The 22,736-nt window shown below is 39.4% G+C and overlaps 1 protein-coding gene, 1 long non-coding RNA gene and 1 other non-coding gene across 5 annotated transcripts in view; 1 reads left to right on the top strand and 2 right to left on the bottom strand.

Moving 5' to 3' along the window:
* The window catches only part of LOC148734083 (uncharacterized), a 35,826-nt gene that overhangs the window by 4,309 nt on the left and 8,781 nt on the right, over positions 1 to 22,736 (bottom strand). The gene's annotated exons all lie outside the window — the stretch shown is intronic.
* Positions 48 to 15,137, bottom strand: LOC111327803 (uncharacterized). Of its 3 annotated transcripts, XR_015998388.1 has the most exons (5): positions 13,933 to 15,137; positions 12,007 to 12,057; positions 1,426 to 3,586; positions 571 to 991; positions 396 to 473 (listed from the first exon to the last, which is right to left on the bottom strand). XR_015998388.1 is itself a non-coding variant. In XM_088751988.1 (4 exons), exons 3-4 carry the CDS (start codon positions 2,590 to 2,592, stop codon positions 327 to 329), a joined length of 1,314 nt encoding a protein of 437 aa, XP_088608114.1. In that variant the 5' UTR covers positions 2,593 to 3,586; positions 12,007 to 12,057; positions 13,933 to 14,127; the 3' UTR covers positions 48 to 326. The 3 variants fall into 3 exon arrangements, 2 of the variants coding, with proteins under 2 accessions (XP_088608114.1, XP_022787814.2); XM_088751988.1 differs by lacking the exon at positions 571 to 991 and having other exon boundaries at positions 48 to 473; positions 13,933 to 14,127; XM_022932079.2 differs by having other exon boundaries at positions 396 to 991.
* LOC111327760 (tripartite motif-containing protein 2) lies at positions 11,540 to 21,553 on the top strand. Its single transcript, XR_015999405.1, has 6 exons — positions 11,540 to 11,601; positions 15,313 to 15,347; positions 15,603 to 16,755; positions 18,331 to 18,585; positions 19,166 to 19,242; positions 19,805 to 21,553. It is a non-coding gene; the product is annotated as a tripartite motif-containing protein 2 (transcript).

Here is a 22,736-nt window from a genome sequence, read left to right as displayed (position 1 = left end):
CTAATTCCATGATATAATGAATATAAATTATAAAGGTTGACAGCACAAGCAATTAAAGCTGAGTTATTATTGACATTAAAAAAAGTAATTCAAACATGTTCTACCATTTCTACGATGATTTGTTGCAGTGCCATCATGAGACAGGTAACTCATCGAGTTTGTTATTCTGACAATTTACTTTACATAGGTCTGCTCTTAGAACCGAGCCAATTGGAAAAATGATGGGTTTAGGTGACACAAATAAATCGATTCAGAAACAAATAGAAATATTCGCGACGAAAACATTTGTTATCAATTAGATCATTGAACCAATCACTGTCAATAATTTACCGATTAGAACTTATTGCAAGGATACTTCGCAAACCTTGCTTTAAACAAATATTTCGAGCCAGCCATTTACTGATACATTCGTGTTTATTACTGATCATCCTCTTAGTTGACAGGGTCCGCTCTCCAGAGTTACGGGTGGATCTCTTGGGAAGAAGAAGCAATACGATTCGATCAGAACGCATTCTAAATTATAATTACATACTAAAATCAAAATCAAAGTTACAAAGCAATGATGTTTACCAGATCTATTAAGATTGTAATCAGCACCAGCGTCCAAGTAATGAATTCAGTGGGAGACTGTTCTTTGCGGAAAAGTTAATTGCATGAGATACATGCTCGATATTCTGGTAAAGTCCAACCTTCAACATTGTTTTTAGACTCACAGAGTTGAAACCATCCAAGGCAAACTCTTTTTTCTTTACATTATGAGAAAATTTCTCACCATGGAAATGACACCTGGGTTCTCTCTTAATCTCTCTAATTCACTTAAAATATCACTCATAGCTGGACGTTGATCCGCATCTGTCATCGTACATCTGGTTATCAGCCTTCTCAGGGAAGTGCCGGCTACCTGCCTGATTTGATTTTCGCGACGCTCGGGATTTGGCAATTCTCTGGTGCACATCTCGCATAATAACACACCATAACTGTAAACGTCCACCTATTGGAGGACAAAGTCATAGTAGTAAGCATTTCTGCATGTTACTGCTGCCTGTGCAAGTGAGCTGAGAGTCAGACAGGTTTCCTTTCTGTGAATATAATCACGACGGAGCCCTCTTCTTCTTTACCTCGCAAAACGCAAGGGGAGTGAACTGCACCCCATGGCTTCAAGACGAATTACAGTAATTAAAGTGGCAAGTCAAGGATTGTGGCAAATGTGCGAGGAAAATTCAACACGAACATTTCCCACAGTGTGACGCGATATTCTCTCATTTTGCTTAGTTCCTTAGGGCTTAGAGGTGGCCGGAGTGTTAAATTTATTATTTTAAATGCTTCGAATCAAATTTTGTTCAGCTGTTTCTCCCTTTGCAAGAAAGATTGAGGAGATGGGAAACCACGGGACCCCAAAATAGTTCACATAAAAAGAACTCTCACCTTTGTTGTTGAATTGGACGTGCTAGCTTCAGGTGCAGCGTAAATTGATGCACCTGGGTTCACTGTCATAAGCTGACGCACAAAATTGGCTGATCCATAATCCGAGAGCTTGGCACTCCAACTTTCCCCACGTCTGTAAAGCAACACGTTGGCGCTGCTGATGTCCCGATGAACAATGGGAAGCGGCTCATTAAGGTGAAGGTAATTTAAACCTCTTGCAGTGTCGATGGCAAGGTTATAAATTTCAATGTCAACTAACACTTGTTGTGATAACAAGTCCCGTAGAGAAGTATCGAGTAATTCTGTGACGAATATTGGACTTCCATCATCGATTGTTGCGGCAATAAACTGTAAAAGATTTGGATGGCGACTCCGAGATGCGAAGGTCATCTCCCGTTCGAAAAGTTCGCGATTATAATCAGAAATAATCACTTCATGAATTTCTTTTACAGCAACTGGGCAACATCGGAAAGACCCTTTATGTACTCTGCCCCAAGCTCCTCTGCCTAAACTCGTTCCACTCACAACGACTTCCTCTCGTCTGATGATCCAGTCACGTGGCTGGTACTCAGCTAAAGATTCGTGGGCTGCAGATAATTGTGATTGTAGTTCTCTCTCTCTGGCCTCCTGCCTATTCCGGTAATCCATCATTTCACGTTGTACTGTTCGAAGACTTTCCTCCGAGGTTGCCCGTTGTTGACGCTCCTCTCCCAGAAGACGTCGTTGCTCACTTAACGCGTTTTCATTTTCTTCGAGATGCTGTTCCAAAACACCTAATTCCTGCTCTTTTCTGTTTCTCAGGCTAATTTCTTGATTAAGTTGGCGTTGCAGTCGCTCAACATCTTCGTTGGTGGAACGCCTGACCTCATTCAATTCATCTGTCATCAGGGAAATTGTTTCCTGCGCTTGAGCTAACATTATGATCTTCTCGTTCAGCTGTATCTCTTGAGTCTGTCGCCAACGTTTTTCTATTTCGAATAATCTCTCCTTCTCCCGCGCATGGTTCAACTCTTCTTCCACTCTTCTTTTGATTTTCTGCTCATGACGTAATGTTGTCTGTAGTTCGCGAACAGTGGAAACATTTTCCTCTAACCGGTGCTCCACAGTCCTCCTTCGACAAGTTTCGTTTTCTAATTTTTCTTGAAACTGAACAAGGTCATTTTGCATCTACGAAATTTCATGTCGCATGCTTTGCTCAGTCGCGCTCCTAGAAGCTAATTCCTCCTCTCTCCTTTCCCGAGATTCCTTCTCTGCTCGTAGCTTCTCCTCTAGTTCGTTTAGAAGCGCCTCTTTTTCCTTTAATTCTTGCTCTCTAAAGCAGCGTAAAGCAAATTCATTATTCTCTCTTTGCTTGATTTCTTTGATTTCTTGTCCCAAACGTTCGCCTAGCTCGTTGTAAGAGTCCTTGGCTTTGCGTAACTGTTCCTCCAATACAGTTATAGTATGCTTCTGATTAATCAATGTTTCTTGTAAGTTACTAAGGATTGCCTCTTTTTCCTTTATCCTCCTGTTCAGTATCTGTTGCGCGAGTGTAACTTCGTTTTTCGATTGTTCCTTCAGCTCGCTATAGGCAGCCTTAACATGCCCTAATTCCGCTTCCAGTTTCGTAAGTTTCTCCTGTTTTAGCATCTCCAAGACATCTAAACCTGGTACCTGGTCGACTGACTGCTTGACTTTTAGATCCACACCAACCAGACGTGTTTTGTGATTAAGCATCTGTGTCAGAAGTTCTTTCAGCTTCCCTTCGACCTCGTTGCATGCATACCTCACGACCCTTAATTCGCGTTCATATCGCTTCCCCGCAAGTTTTTCTTGAAGTAATTTTTTTTTCAGTCCTTCCATAGTTTCTTTCGTTTCGTTTAACTCCTTTACGCTGTTGTCGCGCGAAGACACTACGTCTTCGAGTGTTGCATCAATTCTAGTAGTTTGATTTTGTAATGTTTCCTCTCTTTTCTCACTAAGGCTCCTCAAATGCACTGACCGCTCATCTTCCTTTGTCTTTCCCGCCATATTTCCATAAGACTCATTTATTCCAGCGCCGATACCTGCACAGTTTACCTGTGTATCTTTTTCGTCCATTAGGCTTCTTCGTTTAGTTCACCAGATGGACATTACGTGGTAAAACATCGTCGTATCTATTTTCCAGAAATGCATCTATGATCTGGAAGTCAAATGATCAAAAATCGATTACACCTTTTGCCCTTCAAACGCAAGGTAAGTTTATAAAAGGTTCAATGAATAGATCATTAACACCAAAGTGTGCTAAATCAAGTTAGCGAAAAAGTAGTCGTCTCGATATTTACATGTTCATTTAGAATATATTCATCACAAGAATTTTTACTCCGACTTCCGTAGTCTCAAAATACAAGCGTTCTTGGTCGCCAAAAGGGGGGTCATAGTCCCAGGCGTTCCTTGCGTAAACCGCGGAAACTGGGGACTTACCATTCACTCGCTCTCTTAAACACCATTTACAGAATGCAGTGTTTTGTGAAGACTGTGTGGCAAATACTCCTGTCTTATACCCTTATCTCACATACAAACGCACACGCCGTTCGTGGCAGGCCCACACTAAATGATGTCGTGCGTTTTCAGAATGGGCCGGTCCACGAACTAGCTCATACTAGTTCTCACGAGATAACAAATGAGCCATATGTGAGTTCAAACTACGAAAATAATGGCGAAACTGTGACAGCCGATTAACAACAAACTTTGATTCTGAGATGAACACCTCACTTGCTGAAAAAATCAAGAATGTTCCTGAACACAACTTCGAAGGTGGCGCTAATGACAGCGAATTGGATAAGAAGTAACTTGAATAGTAAGGTTAAATGTCTAAGCTTAGCTCTTCCGTTAAATATCCTGTTTCTGTTATTTGTTTGTTATTGGGTTCAGTACTTGTAGAATACGATTTGGTATTTCGTACATAATCACTTATTATTGTACAAGCGATCGTGAATGTTGGTTTGTTCTTCGCATTGAGGTGTATGTGCTGTTCTTCTGAACGAGTTCCAGGTTCGAAGTAAAACAATTCTTCACAAATTTAACTCATTTAATTTAACCAAAATAACAAGCTACATCAGTAAGACAAAACAACATGGCGGTCATCTGACCTCATGGTCAAACTAGTTCCCAGTCCTTCTAAACATGTGCTTAGTAGAAGACATGATGAATACTCTTATTGTCTGTGATCTACTAGAAAAAGTTGTCAATATAACTAATGTAAATGAAAATAATGATGTACAGTGTCAATAAAAGTACAACAATTCAGATCTCGTCATGCAAAGTATGCATTTTATAATTGTACTCGTATTTTGTGAGAATGCCATGGCTATGAACGTGATCTTGAACTATGTAGAGTACCAGTGAAGATGTTAAACGTCTATTAGAAAAGTAGAAAACTGCAGTTATGTACGGAGCCGTTTATAATGGGTAAAAACGTACCAAAGTCATCGAAAGTCCATGATCATATAAAAAATAATGCAACACGAAAGAAACGTACACATAAACTGACAAGAGTCAGGTTTGTACAAAAAATGAGAAGGAAACTAATTTTTAGAACAAGAAAAGAGGTATGTTTGCAATTCAAGTAGAGATAATCATGCAGAGAAATGTCTCAAATACTTATGGTTCTTTTCGTGTAATTTACCATATAGTGAGTACCAGGGTGTAATTCACAGAGGCAATTGTACAAAGAACAAGTTCTATAATGATATAGAGAAAAGCCCTGGTCCTGCTATCCACCATGTGGATCCCAGTAAAACAATAAAAGCACAATATAGGCAAGGGGTTGTTGTATTTGGACAAAATGCAGGGCAACGATGTGTTGCAATGAGTTTATGTGCCACATTATGAAAGGAATAGGCAATCCTGATGACCTGAAACAAATACTGCATATTGGAAATCAACTATATGGCAGTTTGTATTACAAACCTACAGACTCGCATAATTACTTTTTGTATTCGTCTTCGCATCCATCTCACGTTAAGAATTCCATTCCTTTTTCTCAGTTTCTAAGACTTCGTCGTTTATGTAGTGATGACTCTGATTTCCACCACAAATCAGAATCAATGTGCCAGTTTTTCGATAAACGTGGTTACCCTGATTCTGTCGTTTAAGCGGGTTACCACCGCGCCCAACTTATTGATCGACATTCAGCACTACAAACGTCACAAAAGGAAGATTCCGACCGCATTCCATTCACTCTCACGTTTCACCCTCATAACCACTCAGTTAAATCCATCATTCTTAAAAAACTTTAAATTACTTCAAAATGATCCAGAGACAAGCACTATCTTTTAGCAGCCTCCGCTCATTTCATTCAAACGCGACAAAAACATAGGCAATTTTTTGGTCAGAAGTTCTTGTCAGGCACTTTTAAATGCGTTCGTGCACGATGCAAAAGTTTCCTTTCATTCACAACACTGAGAAAATATCGGGACCCAAACGATCCATTAAGATCACCGATCACTTCACGTGCACCTCCGCCAATGTAATCTATTGCATAACTTGCACTTATTACAAAAAGAGTTACATTGGCGAAACAGGCAGAAGACTAGGTGACCGATTCCGAGAACACCTTAGCGACGTGGAGAGGAATGACAATGACACATCGAAACCAGTCGCTAGACATTTTAATTTACCTAACCATTCTAAGCAACACATGGCAATCTGCGGTCTTTTCTTACACTTAGGTAGCACGGAAAGCCGGAAAACTCTTGAACAAAAGCTCATCTTTCAAACCGGCAGTCTAAATCCCACAGGTATCAACGAACGCTTTTCATTCCACTAATCTATTCGTGTTTTTCTCGTTGCCATGTTCCCACCAATCACGTAGCTCCTTTTTCTGCCTTTAAAAGCACACACAACCCACAATTCCTCTATTCGCTCCGACGAAGGGCTAACGCTCGAAACGTCAGCTTTTATAATCATAACGGTGGACAATTCACCATTTCAACTTTGTTGATATATTCAAATTATATGGCAGTTTGTCACAATTATCAAGACAGTCATTTTTACTGCTAACAGATTTACCATCATGCTTACAGTGCTAGAGGAAGATTACCAGCTGGAATACAATGAAAGTTACAATCTGGTAATGTCCATGGTGAGCCTACCACTGAGAGATATCAATACTATATGGGCCTGAAAAGAGTTTTTGAGTCATTGATATCAGAAAAATATAGGTCATTTATTTTAACAGGTGGATGTATTGCTGTGGGTATTAGTTACTGCGCTGATAATGGCCATTGCAGTGGCGGACGGACGTCCGAATGCTTGGCTCAAAGGTTACCTGGTTCTCTTTTTATTCATGGGCTCTCCTGGGTTCGACATGCGACCTCATGAGGATGTAGATCACACAGCTGACGATTTTTTGAAGAGTGAGTTGTGGACGGTCAATCCTCTCTGTGTGGATGAACGGCAGCCATGTTGGTTTCGTGCGATGCTTGGGCAAGAGAGTCTGTCGGGCAAGACTGAGTCGTTATCCAAATTCAGACTCAACCTTTCAATTGACTCGGCTATCTATTAGCTGGGACAAATTTAAATCCTGGACCGGACACTGAGAAAAAGAGCTGCTTTACATGTGCACGGACTATCGCTTGCAATCATCGGTCACTGGCCTGTAACTTGTGTGGTTTGAGGTACCACATTAAGTGTGGAAGAGTGACACCCAAGCGATACAAGGAAATTTTAGAGAATGTTTCTATGACCTGGACCTGTTCTCTATGCCCTCAGCATCCTAAGCAAGGAACCAGTTGTGACCTTAATCTGTTGTCTCTTCTTCCCTATGCGTCTCTTTCGGATGAATCGTTCATGGCAGAGGCGAGTACATCAACGCCGGCTATTCTTTCCAGTTCGCTGGTGGTAAAGACGAGCTAGACGCACGAAAGCTTCTTGTCTCACATCGTACATCAATTGGAGGCTTGCTCAGCCAAAGATCTTAGAGTGGCTCATTTGAATGTCTGCAGTTTGCGGAAAAAAATAGAAGAATAGAGATGTTTGCAGAGGCTGTGCAGGTTTGAGATTCTCGCTATAACTGAAACACACCTTGAAGAAACTATCTCAGATGACGCTGTGGAAATTGATGGAATGGAGTTCTTCCGACTGGACAGAAAAGGTCGTAAAGGGGGAGGATGCGTTTTGTATTACGCCGATTATTTGTAAGCGTACCGTCGACGGGATTTGTTTATTGAGGGAATTGAAGCGATCTGGATGCAGGTGAAATTCCCTAGCACTTCAGTTCTATTTTCAGGTATGTATAGACCGCCTGGTGATAATGAATTTCTTGGTTTGCTTAGAGGTCCGCTTGGAAAGGCTTGGTTAAAGTCTTCACATATTATATTGCTGGGTGATTTCAACTGCGACCTTTCTGTTACAGATAACCCTGGTGGCTCCTTACATTTGACGAGAAATAATAGTCATAAATTACGCTTGATCTTTGACGCGTTTAAAATACAAAAAATTGTAGAAAAGGCAACAAGAACAACACCTACGTCAAGCACGCTTTTAGATCTGATAGTAACATCACGCAAGGATCTTGTCATTTCCACGAGTGTCTTCCCACTAGGCATTTCTGATCACAATTTAACATGTGCAACATTACGCCTGAAAGACAAAAGACCTCCACCAAAACTCACAAAAACGCGAGACTACAAAAGATTGGACGAGGAAAAATTTAAATATGATCTTGAAACAACACCTTTCCACGTTTCGTGGGTTTTCGACGATGAAGATGATATTTTATGGGCTTGGCAATACCTGCTTGACAGTATCTGTAATGAGCATGCCCCACTAAAGCAAGTGAAAATAAGGAGTTCATCCGCGCCGTGGATCACCAGTGAAATTAGATACAAAATGAACAGAAGGTAGAAGTTATTCAAACGGGCCATTTCATCTAAAAGTCCCGAATTGTGGTAAATGAATGAAATATGGGAACTAAATCTCCACTCTGCTCGGAGCTCGTGATTTCACAAAGCTCAATACAAACAAAGGTCAACACCCTGAAAACCAATAAGTCCACTGGCCCTGATAACATCTCCGCCAAACTCTTGAAACTAGCTGGCGGCGCCATAGTTCCAGCTCTTATGCGTCTCTACCAGTTCAGCAGTGAAAATAACAGCGTCCTCTCTGCTTGGAAGACGGCAAGGCTCACGCCCATATTTAAAAAAGATGATGAAACAGAATGTGGAAACTATCGACCGGTCTCCTTACTTAGTATTCCCAGTAAAATCTTGGAATCAGAGGTCAAGGACACGCTAATAAGGCACATTTACAAGGATAACGACCTGGACTCAAACAGACAGTGGGCGCACCGTAGTCGCTATTCAACTGAATACTTATTAGTCCACTTGACGGAGACATGGAGAAGAGCCTTGGACACTAGAAAGGTTGTGGCCGCAGCATTTATTGATTTTAGGAAGACTTTCGATAGTGTACCTCATGCTACTCTATTAATGAAGTTGAGAAGAGACTTTGGCGTTACGGGTACACTACTGGACTGGTTAAGAAACTATTTAAATGGAAGGCAACAGTTCACAGTAATAAATGGGGTTAGGTCAGATCTGTTGCCAGTGACTATTGGCGTACCCCAGGGTTCTGTTTGAGACCCGACATTATTTAACACATTTACAAACGACTTGCCTTCGATGGTTCAATCAGGGTCGCTATATATGTTCGCTGACGACACGACAGTTTTCTGCATCAGAGATTCAGCAGACCTGGCAATTGCACAGTTAAATTAGGCTTTACACGAAGTTTATACTTGGTGCCTAAACAACCAGCTAACACCTCACCCTGGTAACAGTGAAGTGATGCTGCTCAGCTCGAGAAATCTGATGGGCCCTATCACTCCTGCATTCTTAGGAAGTTTTAACCTTAGGTGGGTCTCGAAAACACGCTTACAAGGCCTGACGGTAGATCACAAGCTTACATGGACACCCCATGTTCTGGAAACTACGAAGAACTTTGTAGCTAAGTTAGACTTATTGAAACGATCTAAATTTTTACCGACAAAAGCACTACGCGATTTTTATTTTAAAGTAATTCTGCCGTCCGTACAGTACTGTCAATTATTGTGGGGTGCATGCAGTAATTCGGATTTATTATGCTCCATCGAACGATTACACTGCCGAGCAGCTAGAATTATCTATAACCTGCCTAAAGACATGACATCATGCGACGTACTCAGTTATAACCACTGGTCTACTCTGTTTTCACTCTACAAGATGGATATTTTTAAACTTTTCTATAATGCATATAATGAGTCTCTCACACAATTATTATACATGGATATTTACATCAAACGTCCCAATGGTTATTCCTTAAGAGGAGACGATTTACTGATAGTTTCAAGATTTAATACTAGGTTTATGAAAGATTCCCTTGCCTATAGAGGTATAATCTTTTTTAACACTATTAGCTCAAATGAACGTAATATCTTGCACAAAAATCCAAATGAGCTGTTTCGAAACTTGAAAACAAAGCCTTATTTTAGAGATTTTAAATTTGATATTGCTTCAGCTTCAGCTGTCCGCCTTAAAAATGATGACTTTCTCTACTTTTGATTAAGATGTTAGTGTTAGCCTTTCACTTATTTAGCTAGTCTTCTTCTTATTTTAATAATGTATAAACTAAATACATGACCCCTCAAGCTGTTAGCTTCAATTATTATCGTGTTTAAATAAAGGTCTTATCTTATCGTATCTTAAAGCGTTTGACTCACATGCTATAAAAAAAAAAAGTCTTTTTATAGGATTACACAATAACTGGTGAACCAGTAGTTTCCATTGTGGTCCTTGCAAACAAATGAAACAAAGGGTCTAAATTGAACCCCAACTGGCCGGACGCAAACCAGTTGGCTATTTACACGCGTGGCCAAGGATCTGAACTCGGGGCTGCCGTGAAACAAATCCAGTTGTCAAGGTGGGGTACTCGAACCCGGGAGTGGCGGATTACGAGTCCGACACTCTAACCACTAGGCCACACTGCCTCCGACAGTGCTAGCGATGTTTATGGTAAAAGTCACCCTCGAGGGACATGTGTTCTATTAGATATATCATCCACATACAACTTAGTGCATTACTTTCAAAGTTTACATGGAGCAACTGATCTGCATGAACTAAAAGGTTTACCATAGTTAGTAGAGGGGACCTCATCTAACTATGGGTCTACAAATTACAAAATATGATGTGGCAATTGTAGTGTATTAGGACCCAGGCTCTGATGTAGTGTATTAGGACCCAGACTCCTCCCTTGGGAGACATGTAAGGCCTGGTTGTATAAGCAAACAGGAGTCGTGCAAGCAGAATTAAAACGTTGTGGTTTGAAATAAATTATAATTCCTGGCAATCGTTATTATTTACCGACGAGATCAGTCACAACAGCAATAAGCAACAATATAAGAAAGGTATTAAAGATATCATCAGGTCAACACAAGTGTTATGAAGACCACTGTTTTGCACTAGCTCTTTATTCTATGTCACTCAATCATATCACCTTGTAGTTACTAGAACTCAAATACCTTAATAGATGCAATCATTGAAAATGGATCTCAGCTTAACAATACAATGTACAGTAAGCACTGTTTAACATCTGTTACCCTGCCGGACAGTGTTACAGTTTTTGGAACTGATAAATGTACGTACACATTTAAATGAAGTAATTAAGTCACTGAGAATTAAGTAATTTAACTGAAAGCAGGATATCTCTAGAGACCTTCATTTTAAGAAACCACACTGGGAAAACAGGCTTTTTAATGTGAATTTCAAGTTACTGTATAGCATGTATTTATCAACAAAATACAAATTAAAGTAAAGCAATTGTTTACTCTTCTAACATATGAAGACAGTCATTCACTAGCAATGAAACAAACAAAACACATTTGTGGTGTGAATAATCTAGTGGAGGAAATTAATAACATTATTCAAAATAAACAGGAATGCCAGACCATGGAAGATGATCATGATACAACAATTTATTTGCTGTTCTTGTAAAATTACTGAAATTGAGAGGAAATGCATCATGAGAAAACACAGAAAAAACATAGGTATGACAGCATGGAACCTCAGAGTGTTGCCAAAGAAAGGTTTCTAGAAGACATTAAAAGAAAATATTCAACATGGATGCTACAAAGAAGAAAGAATTACTTTCCCGACATGATGAGAAATTAGTGAAAGTCTGGTCAGTTGAATTGTGTATTAAGCAGTTTAAGAGCAAAATAAGAGAAGGCACTTATTTTATATGCACTGTCTGTAATCAAGTACTTCTATAAGAAATCAGTAATAACATACATAAACAAGAGGTACCTTTGCCAAACATATTTCAATATTCAACAGTCATTTGATGGAAAACAGTATATATGTAACACATGTCATTCAAAGGTCATAAAAGGAAAACTACCATGTCCAGCTGTAGTGAATAAAATGTATGTGGATGAAATACCCACAGATTACTATCCTCACTAGAAAAACTAGAACAAATACATATACTATAAAAAATAGTTCAACAAATATTATTTGAGAAGATTAATTGTGTTCATGCCTAAAGGATAACAGAGAAAAATTAAAGGTGCAATATGCAGTGTACCTGTAAAATGTGATCAGACTTGTCATCAACTCCCTTATCCACCTGACAGATCTGGTATAATAATTTTTAAAGAAAGTTACAGTTTAGAGGACATGTTTATTTTCAAGCAGTATGACCAGAGTTAATACAGTAAGTTCTTAACTGGCTCAAAGTACATAATCCATTGTACAAAGATATAGTAGTTAATAATATTGATAACAACCTCACAACTTTACAAAATGATGCAGACAGTAATGATACACATCAACAAGCTACACCGAACAATGTAAAAACATATAGTGATCCTGCACTGGAGTATGTTCCAAGAAAAAATGATAAATTAAGCAGTAATGAAGAAGAAAATGATGATCTCTTAAATGAATATAGAACCCCAGTATGTGAGACATGCTTAGAGTCAGTTATACCAAACTTATATCCAGTTATTACAAATAGTGAGCAGTCAACAGGCAATGAAGACTATACTATAGCACCAGGAGAAAACAAACATCCTGTCTCATTTATGCTTGATAAACAATTTGAAGAACTAGCATTTCCAGTATTGTGTGCTTAAGGCAGATATGCATGGGTACACAGCAGAACAACAAGTTACAATTACACCAGTGAAATACTTCAATGTTAGACTTTTTAACATTAAAGTGGAAGGTTTGCCATAAACCCTGAATACCTTTTTAGCACAATTTATATAATTGAAAATAAAGTAACATAATATAGTATAAATATGGCCCTAATAAAGGTTCATGGGCAATCTGTCACTGCTTCTCAATTAAGAGCCAATCCTCAGAGATAATTTTAAGTGAACCTTATTTGCCAAGATCAAGCAGATTTATTTCTGAAGCAAATACCAGGATCACCACCATATTCAATTTGGTAAGTAATTGCAATGGTTAAACAACTTGGCATTCCAACATGGTTTATGACATTGCCTTGTGGTGATTTAAGATGGCCTGACCTTTTTTAAATATTACGCGTGGTGAATCGAATGCTCAAGTAAAACGCTTGATACGAAGCCCGAGTGAATTAACTCTCCCTGAGCGTCTAGTTTTTTCGAAGAGTGCTACAAGTCGAACTCGGAGCAAGAGTTCTTCTTTAGACTTTTACCGATTTGAAGATTTTGAGAGTGTGTCTACACTGAAGCCAACTCGCGGATCCTACAGCCCCACAATATCCGCACTGCACACATACCGATTATAAACGGGATCATGCCCACCGGACAATTTTGCGACTTTAATTTTGATGGCCTGAGCTATTTATAGTTTGGCATGGACCCATCCAAGGAAGAAATCATCTCCTTCGTCCGAATCCCATCTTTAAATGTTGCGAGTATTTAGATAATTTCTTGATTAACATGTATTTCACTGCATCTCTGCACACTAAATTTCAACTTTCCACGCTCTCAGAGCATGCACACATTTGTGTGACTATATATTATGACTGTGATTTAAGTGGTTTTGGCGCGCTTGGTTAGCGATACGTAGTCTAGAATCAAGCGCCTGTCAAACAACTTAAAATTTAACACTTTCAAATGGAAATTCTGCTTGGTCGCTTACTGTCGTAGTTAACTATTCTAAGTACCAGCAAGAACCATGTTTTAAATGTTGACAGCTTTTGACGGAGATAGCCGTAAACAGCAATCATGGTACGCCCGAATGAGAGAAGTTATTCTTCGACAATTCATACTCAGACTTAAGCCTACAGAATACACGTAATTTTTGCGAGCGAGTGCTCAGTATTTTCTTGACGAAAATTATGGCCGTGATAACTCCAAATTAGACATGGCCGGTTGAAAAAACGATCGTGCGCTTCTTTTAACTCGTCTTTATAAGGCTACTAATCTGCAGGCTATACACAGACCAAAATTTATATTCACACAAGACTTTAATATTCGATACAAACGTCACAGTTCAAAATAAAAGTGTTATATCTCACCTTCAGAGCTTTTCAACTAATGGACTGTTTCAAGTATTGTTTGAAGAAATAAGTGCCTTTTGCCTCTAAGATTGATCTTTTGCCCAGTTGATATAACTAAACAATCAAACCGAATGACTACACTATTTTCCTGGTAATTTCTTATACTTCTTCTTGGGAACGACGACCGACTTCCACTTGATTCTCTTGTCTTTGCGTTCTTTAGCCCTTGATTAACTTTTCCTAGGAAACCGAAACCGGAAGTATCTGATTTCTCGACGGTAAATAAATAAATACATAACTACCTTATTTCATTTTGATGACATATGCCACTGTGAGGCAATCAAAGGCTTCACGTTGTTGAGGAAACCCTATACTCACAACTGTTTTTTTCGTTTCCATGGTTTTTGGCCTCACGGTGGTGTGATGGTGAATACACGATCTTTAAAGCTTGCAAACAATTACATGAATCAAAGATAAGAGAAAAGCGACTGCATCAATAATAGAAATTTTTAAGGATTGAGTGATTTTAAAATGCAGAGTTTTCTCTTTGGACTTTTTCGCAAAACTGATCAGTCACTGTAGATAGTAACCAAATTTGGTCATGGGGTCAATCGGTGAAACTAACTAGCAATCACTGTTACGATGGCAGATTGCCATGGTAAATATGTTCAAAAAATGAGAAAGCAAAGAAACAGAGTAGTGCTATTCAAGGTAGAAAAATGTTCGCGGGAAGGTTAAAGCCAAAACGCCCTCACAATTATCATTCCGAAAGCGAAGCACTACTTTAATTTTTTTTAGAACATAGCTAGCAGAGTCGCGCAATCAAATTCATTATACGTAAGCGTGCTCAAAATCCCGATCGTGCACGCTGATAGCGTCAGCGAATCCGACTTCGCCAGAAATTTTTTTTTCGCGCGAGCGGCCATTGCTAGTGCGGGGAAAAATAATACATTTCGCGACAATAACGGATACAAACAGAAACTCGGACTGCTAGTCCGAAAACGAAGACAATGTTTCGACCTTTTCCCATGAGCTAGAGTTCTTAAATGAGGCAGAAAAAGAGAAAAACAAAGGAAAAGGAGACTTGGCATCAGCGCCGTCACGATTCGCCTCAACTGATATTGTTGTCCGTTTTTCGCGTCGCATTTGATGCACAATTCCACCGGCTATGTTCTAAAACAATTGGTTCATGCTTTCAGCTGTGCGCTATCGAGTTATGGAGCACGTGGGAAGTTTGGAGAGCACTCAAGAAGCTAGAGTTGCCCTCGGCTATCGCCTCGGGCAACTCTTACGCTTCTTTCGTGCTCTTCAAATTTCCCGCGTGCTCCATAACTCGATAGTGCACGCTAAAGCATGAACCAATTGTTAATTAATTGCTTCTTGTTTAACAATTTTTAGTTTTAACATGTGGAATAAAACAAGTGGTTCCAAAGGTAAGTGGCTTTAAGCCTAATTCGCTGAGACTCAAATATTTGGTAGATTCAGCAGTGACGCCTTTGAATTATTTTATGCGGACGCAAGTTTTTAATGCGATCCAATCTCTAGTTTAGGGTGGAGAGAGGTTGGAACCCCTCTCCGCCTTGCTTGGTTCGAGTGTCTTAGGACCGTGGGATTACATTTCCGCTTTTCCGAGAATTGTGGGCTCGTACCCAGTACTGTGAGGTGGGATTGGACGCCATGACTGAACGTTTTAGACGATATAAAGAAAGAACTAGAATGGCCTGTGTGCCAGGAACAGTTCATTGAGGACAACCAACCGAAAATTCTCAAATGTCAACACACGTTCTATAAATCCTGTCTTCTCAAGTGGCTACGACAGCATGGCGGGGGAAGGCTAAGTTGCCCAAACTGTCGAGTGATTACCGAATGTCCTGACAACAACATTGACTGCTTACCGACCAACCTTACGTGTAAAAATCTAGGAGATATCTTAAAAATTTACAAGGATTCAGATCACAGGAAGAGAAATCATGCAAGCGCCATAGTAAGAATCTTGAACATTACTGTGAGCAGTGCAAGATTTGCATATGCTCTGACTGTGTCTTTATTGAACATCGTGATGCGAACACTCACAAAATCGTGTCTCTAGAAGATGGAGCGAAGATACAAGGAGCGCTTATCACAGAAAAACTGAGATCCGTTGATGTGAATACTTCTCAGTTGAGGAGTGATATTGCGACATTGGTAGAGAGGAGAGAGAAATTTAACAACAACATAGATCAAGTGACGAAAGAGGTCCGTAAGGTAGATCACAGCTATCTAAACATGATTCGCCGCCATGAAACAAGCGTGACGGAAAATTTGGCGAGGAAGAAATCGCTATAGAATGATGTTGTTTTCCAGGAGTTGTCGAAACTCACCGATAAACTAGAAAAAATGGCTGGTGTTGCGATCCGTGGTAGAGCCGCGATCCTTGAAAACAATAACATAGAGGAAATGATAAGCGTCAAACAAGTTCTCGATGAATTGATTTCAGAGAAAGTTTCAACATTGCCTAGATATCCAGACTTAAAATACATCCCAAATGCCATCCCTCGAAATTTTACCACAGGAATGCTGTATATAAGTCACACAGAACCTTCTTTGAGGGTCAGATAACTTACAGTGAAATTGACAAGGTTACTGTGGAGGTTACATCTGTACGGAAGGGAATCAAAGACAATCCAGTTGTTATAAAGGACTTGAAAGACGGCCGCTATTCTGTATCCTACACACCGAATGCCTCTGGCGTATTCGGGGTCTCACTCAAAGTACGAGATGAACTTATCCGAGAGAGCCCCTTTGAACTGTTCATTCACAAAAGTCTGAAGTCTGACGTCTTTAAAGGAGCTAAATGTCAAGGTAAGGCTAAACAATAATGTAATAGTGAGTCATTAACTTCAAAAGTGAATTTTAGCCTCCTTCAGGCCATACTGAAGACGTCGATCTACTACTTTTGCTGTTCCGGCGAAATGAGACCCAGTTCAGACGTCGTTGCTCCTGCCGTGTCAAACTCAATCCAGAGACCAAATTAAACAAAAGTATGGCAGAAGTACGGCGTCTAATTTAAACTTTTTTTATTAAGTTCAGCAAGCAATGATGCGACAGTGATGCGACAGTGATTCAAGCGTTGTGCCTTCACCGAGCCAAACAAAATTCATAAATTATGTTAATGTATCTTGATGGGATTGCAGTTTGCGGAGAATGAATTGTTACTTTGTCTAAGTAAATCCCGAATTTTGTACGACTTTAGCCCGATGTACGATTCAGAGTAGTGTTTCTGCCGTGCAGAAGCAGAAGCGCGGCGTCTGAACCGGGCCTGAGTTATACTAATTTGTACCCACTCTCGTTCATGCACGTTTCCAAGATTCGAGGTTAGAAAGATCCTAAAAGAAGAATGTTTTGAAGGCTTTTGTATAAAGGCTGGATGCTAATAAATCGCCTTTATTTATCTTTAGGTCCACAGTTACCTGTTGCAGAACGGGGCAAAAATACGGGGCAACAAAATTGCCGCATAGAGCAATCCAAACGTTGATTTTTGTTTTTCGATTTTTAGGCTTGACTTTCAGTGAAGAAACGAACTTTTAAGCGTGACGGATCTTTTTTGTTGGGCACCTGGGACACTTTTAATAATTTCGTTTGTGTTGTTTTTGCCTTTCGCGATCGATGCGATGCACAGATGAGGTCGTAGGATGTATTTCGCATACAAAAGTCAAAATATTAGAAAGCGAAATGATAGTCGCTTTTTGCTCGTATTTTTTCTCGCCCCTTCGGAATTCGAATAAATAGTACACAACTCGTAAAATATCTGTCCGTGTTATCTACTAAACCATCGCATAAGGTGTATATGATGTGCGCGTTATATCGGACACAGATGTAAATATCATAATGAATGTATCAATGATAATAATAAAGATAATAATAATAATAATAATAATAATAATAATAATAATAATTATAGTAAAGACAGTCATACTGGTAGTGATAATAATATTTTCTAATAATGATAATTATAATAAAATATAGCTAAAGCAGTTACCATAACAAGGACGATAAATATATATGCGTTATCGAGCAAGCGTGAGGTCACGATGACTGTAAATTGGCCGGGTTCTTTTCTGTGTTGTTATGACTTAGGACGAAGTCGAGGTTCACTAAAACGCAAAAAAGTGAACGAGGCTATTTTCCAGCTATCTTGACCGAATAAGTTTGTTCAATAAAGGATTTAGTATAAAAGATTTCGCGCTAATAAATATCAAGAACGACTTGTTTATTTCAAGAGCCGGGCATGAAAGGCAACTGTGTTTGTAGTGCAGTAAACCCACTAGGGTCGTTTATGTTTTTTTGTTTTGACTTTCTTTTGCCCGCCCTTTTTGCGACTTCATTGCTGATATTGTCCTAATGTCTTTTTGTTGCATTTTGGGGACTTCAATCAAGGTCCTGGAAGGATTACTACAGCACCTACCACTATGGTAGAGATGACCGACCACTCGGAGTCGGTCAAATTACGTCTGGGACGTTTGAGCGTCGAAGAGTTGGCGAGAACTGTGGTGATATCGAACATACCGAGACAAATTACGAAAGATGAAATTAGCATACATTTCCAGAAAAGGAAAAACGGCGGGGGAGAAGTCTATGATATTTGGATGACAAAGGATGGGCATGCAGTCATAGTCTTTGAAGGACCTGGAGGTATCACGAATTTCACAGTGCATACTACAGAATTATTACGAGTTTCGGAAACTTGACTCGAGGAACTGTGATCGGTGTTTAATCGGGGAAATCCTTGTAATGACTTAGCTGTCAAATTTCTTAGGCAGCTGTACGCATTCCGTTTTCTTCTCTGCTTGAATTCGTAAGGGTACAGAGACAGATCTGTTGGTCACGAGTACTCGATATAGTGTTAAACAACAGCGAAATTTATTTCTTGAGTGGTAAATGCATCTCACCTCCAGTCAGTGAGAAGCTAGTCTCCGCCTTTAAAAAGTTAAGAAAAAAATTTTGAGGAATAGGAGACATTATCTGGAATGAAAGGGAGACCTTGAGCGATGAGCTCTCTAAAAGTGCTACTTTCTGAGACTCATACCTCGAAATTTGTATCAGTTAAGCTTAATTTAGCACGAAGCAATCCAACTAGTCCACAAAAAGTGCGCCTCTTGACTTAGACGCCGAACATAATGACGTTTTATAGCCGTTTCCGTGCGATATTTTATATGCTAAAATTAAACTCCAGACAATGAAAAATTATCATCATTTTTTTCTTCTTTATTAGTTGCTGACAGGATATTAGAGCGCACTCATGTACTTGGGGGTAAAGTGATGGATGTTAGACTAAGTCACGCCCAAAAGGTATTATTTCTACTGAACTGATTCGAAGATAGTAAGTTAACTGGAACATTAACTAGTTATTCTTCATTGTTCATTCACTGAAACTGAATTTCGCTACTAAAGCCTTCGTTTAGACGGTTCTTCTCCATTGCCCACTTCCCTATTTAACTTAGCAAACTAGGAAATGAAGCGAATGGCTCTTTAGACTGCTCACAGGATCTTCATTTTCTATTCGCTATTTTTCTATTTTGATATTATCTATCCCCTTGTGCTTCGCATTATGAATCGTTGTTAGTCCTTTTGTGGTTCAGTTGGAGCGTTTAACAATGGAAGAAAGTGCAAAGAAAATTACCACAGCGGTCACTTGATCAGCCTAACATTACATTCATAGCTTCAAGCGTTCTGTGTGGGATCTAAACTGATCTATGCTGGCATGGTTTCCTGTAATTAAGTTGAGACATATCAGTCATAATTTTCCAACTGTATCTATATCAAGAGCACATATTGGTCCTACCTCTAAGCGAGCAGCAGTGCTTGGTAAAAGCAGTTAACCCTTTTTATTATTGCTTTTGTCAATTTCTAGCAAGTAAAGGAAGATTATCAGGAGATAGTTGAAGCGTGCACCTTTGAAGTTGAACCAAATTTCATGAAACTATTCAGAAGGGTACACAAGGAAAAGCTTGAACAAATAGAGAGGGAGTCACTTAAGGATAGTTTGGCCTAAAAATGAGGCTCAAGTAGAGATCAAACCTACACCTTTAACCGAAGAAACACACTATCCAGAAGGATGCGATGCTTTTATTGTTTTGTACCAAACCATCTATCCTACCATGAAGCGACAGGTGATTGATGTAAGAGACATCCACGATGATGGGAAAATCAAGGAGGCGATTACATTCGTGTAAAGCAAACATCCCGTCTTCATTGAGAAAGTAGGAGGTCACTTAAGCGTTTAAAGCAAGGAAATTTATCTTGAACGCTCAGTGCAGACTCTAATAGAACGTTTGCCAACCTTAGGAAAGGTCAAAAGAACATAAGTCATTCGCCTCACCATCGTGAACCGCAATTACCTAAGATCCTTCTACAGATGTTGACAAATAATGTACTGGTATCCTTATACCAGGGACTGAGACATGACTGATATGAAAGTCTATACCATTGTCAACCCAGCTCACCCCTGGCTTGAACGTTCACAAGACGGTGTAATTCGTACAATTTTGATAAAAGGGGGGAGTCAAATAATAGATGATTCTCTATATATTATGTCTCGTCGTGAAGTCCCTCTACAACCTGGTGAAACTGTTTGCACCTGAACATTAGCTGGAAGGTGTACACGCACAAAAAAACGCCCCCCCCCCCCCCTCTCGTTACTCAAGGTCTATATCCGCCACTGGTAACGATAGAAAATTTAAGCAACAGAGAACTTGGTAGTGAACTACTATAGAGGAGTTATTGCAGAAATATTTTGGCTTTTGTTTACACCATCGAAACTTGTATCAAGTTAGGGCTAGATAAAAGTGATAAAAACAAGAAGAAAGAGTTTACCTATAATACATTGATACAAATTTGTGCCTTTCCAAGGGAACCTCAAATTAGCATCAATATCATCAGTAATGAAATAATAGTATGCAGATGTTAATATGTTTTTAATCGTGATACCAATCTCTACTTTTTGTTAGCTTACAAGGTTTTTGTATAATTTTTTTTTTCAAAAGGGATTCGATCACTTGGCACCTGTTCGTACTTTAAACTCATCGTTCAATTAACAATTATTCCACGAGTGCGCGTTGGATATGAGATGATAGATAGCCAACTCGGCGCTACGCGCCTCGTTGGCTATAATCATCTCAAATCCAACAAGCGCGAGTGGAATAATTGTTTTATTAAAAACGTTAAATTAAATTATTAAATCTTATTATATTTTTAGCACCCTTTTAATCTTAAGCTGACACGTACGCTTACCATATTTGTAGATTATGGTCTATTGGCTGATATACCATGATGGCTAAGCCAATAATAAGTCCTGAATTGCATTATCCAATGACCTAGTTTTTAATAATTGTCAATATTTGCACCTCAGTTGCAATGATTACTCCCGCTCCCTGTCCAAAGTCAATTAGTAAATTTAAAGGCTTATCAATATAAAGAGCGAAAGTACATATTCTTCAGTTCACTTAGCTTTTTAGCGGATGGTTTTTCTGATTGGTCTGTTACCACTTTTAGTGTACGCACAATGCTGGTCAAGCAAGCTTATTTAGATAGCGTTTATTTCTAACCGAAGTAAAATGTAGTTTGAACTAAACTGAATTAAAGGTTGTCTGAGTTTGCACTTTGAGTCATTAAAATGCTCAGAGTCCCTATATAAACATGTTGCAAGCCATCTATAGTGACCTTCTAGCTCATTTGTATACGTTCTCTCTCTTGTGGTGTGCTATAGCAGAGCTCTGAGTGAACCGTTATTAAAACGGAACTCAAAATACCACCATTCAAATTGCAAAATAAAGTTAAAGTATAATATCAGGCCCGATCCTTTTTCAAATGAAGAATACATAGAGAACAATCTGGGAAAGTCAACTGCCGATTAAATTCTATTGCATATAAAATCTAGATGATTTCCTCCTGGTTAGCTCAATGGTAGAGCGCCGGACTGTTATGCGGGAGGTCGAGGGCTCAAGCCCCTGCCGGACCAACACTCAGGGTCTTAGAATAACTGAGGAGAATGTGCTACCTCTCTATAATATCAAGAAATGGATAGATACTCTAGTCTCCTCGGATAAGGACGAATAAATCGTAGGTCCCGTCTCCTGCAGGGTTAGGGGTAAGAGACGTTAATTTCACACGCACGTGATTACTGTGTGGTAGATGTCCTCCCCTGGGATGGGATGGGTGGGTTAACTGGGCCCGCGGTAATTGGCGCAAGCTGTTGCGCGGTCACTACCTGGGTTGGTACTTGGTGAAATCCTTCATACATGCATCAGAACATAGGGGAATACATGGTCATTTGCATTCATTAACATACATTAAGGATTACACGAAGTACTTACCCCTACCTGTCGGCGAAGCTAATAAATTAAATTACAAATTACAAATAGATTACTTCTTTATAGTTTATTATGGATTCGGTTAATTGAAATGACACCTAATATCTTGCAAGAATATTGTTTTAACACACCGTGATTTTTTGGTCGATCGAAAGGAGGACGCTTGGTGACTAATCACTGATACAGCTTGGAAAGTGTCTTGAAATGTGTCTCTCTCACTTGTTTCTCGCAAGGAAATTGATCGTAGAGATAGCTTTGAGCCAAAAATATTACACAATCTTACCGCACCTAAAACACAAGAGTATATAATTTCCGAGAATTCTGGGAAAGATCCCGTTACCGAGAGAAGCTAAAACGTGATCGAAAAGTATGTTCTTGCTGCCTATAAACAAATTAATTTAAAAAAGTCCTCTCGGTCCAATCTACTTCCCACGATTAATCCACGTGTTCAGCCAAGGTGGCCTGAGCACGAAT

The sequence above is a fragment of the Stylophora pistillata genome, chromosome 3 (assembly GCF_964205215.1).
Source record: "Stylophora pistillata chromosome 3, jaStyPist1.2, whole genome shotgun sequence".
NCBI classification, from domain to species: Eukaryota; Metazoa; Cnidaria; class Anthozoa; order Scleractinia; family Pocilloporidae; genus Stylophora; species Stylophora pistillata.
Note: the sequence above shows the minus strand (reverse complement) of the source record. Positions and strands in the feature narration are given on the sequence as shown.

What these genes read in the sequence shown, in the direction of transcription:
- LOC111327803 (XM_022932079.2), bottom strand. Translation starts at nt 2,592, where the DNA reads ATGCAAAATGACCTTGTTCAGTTTCAAGAAAAATTAGAAAACGAAACT. An exon ending in CGTCCAATTCAACAACAAAG is followed by an intron (nt 992 to 1,425) that starts GTGAGAGTTCTT and finishes GTCCTCCAATAG; the next exon opens with GTGGACGTTTACAGTTATGG.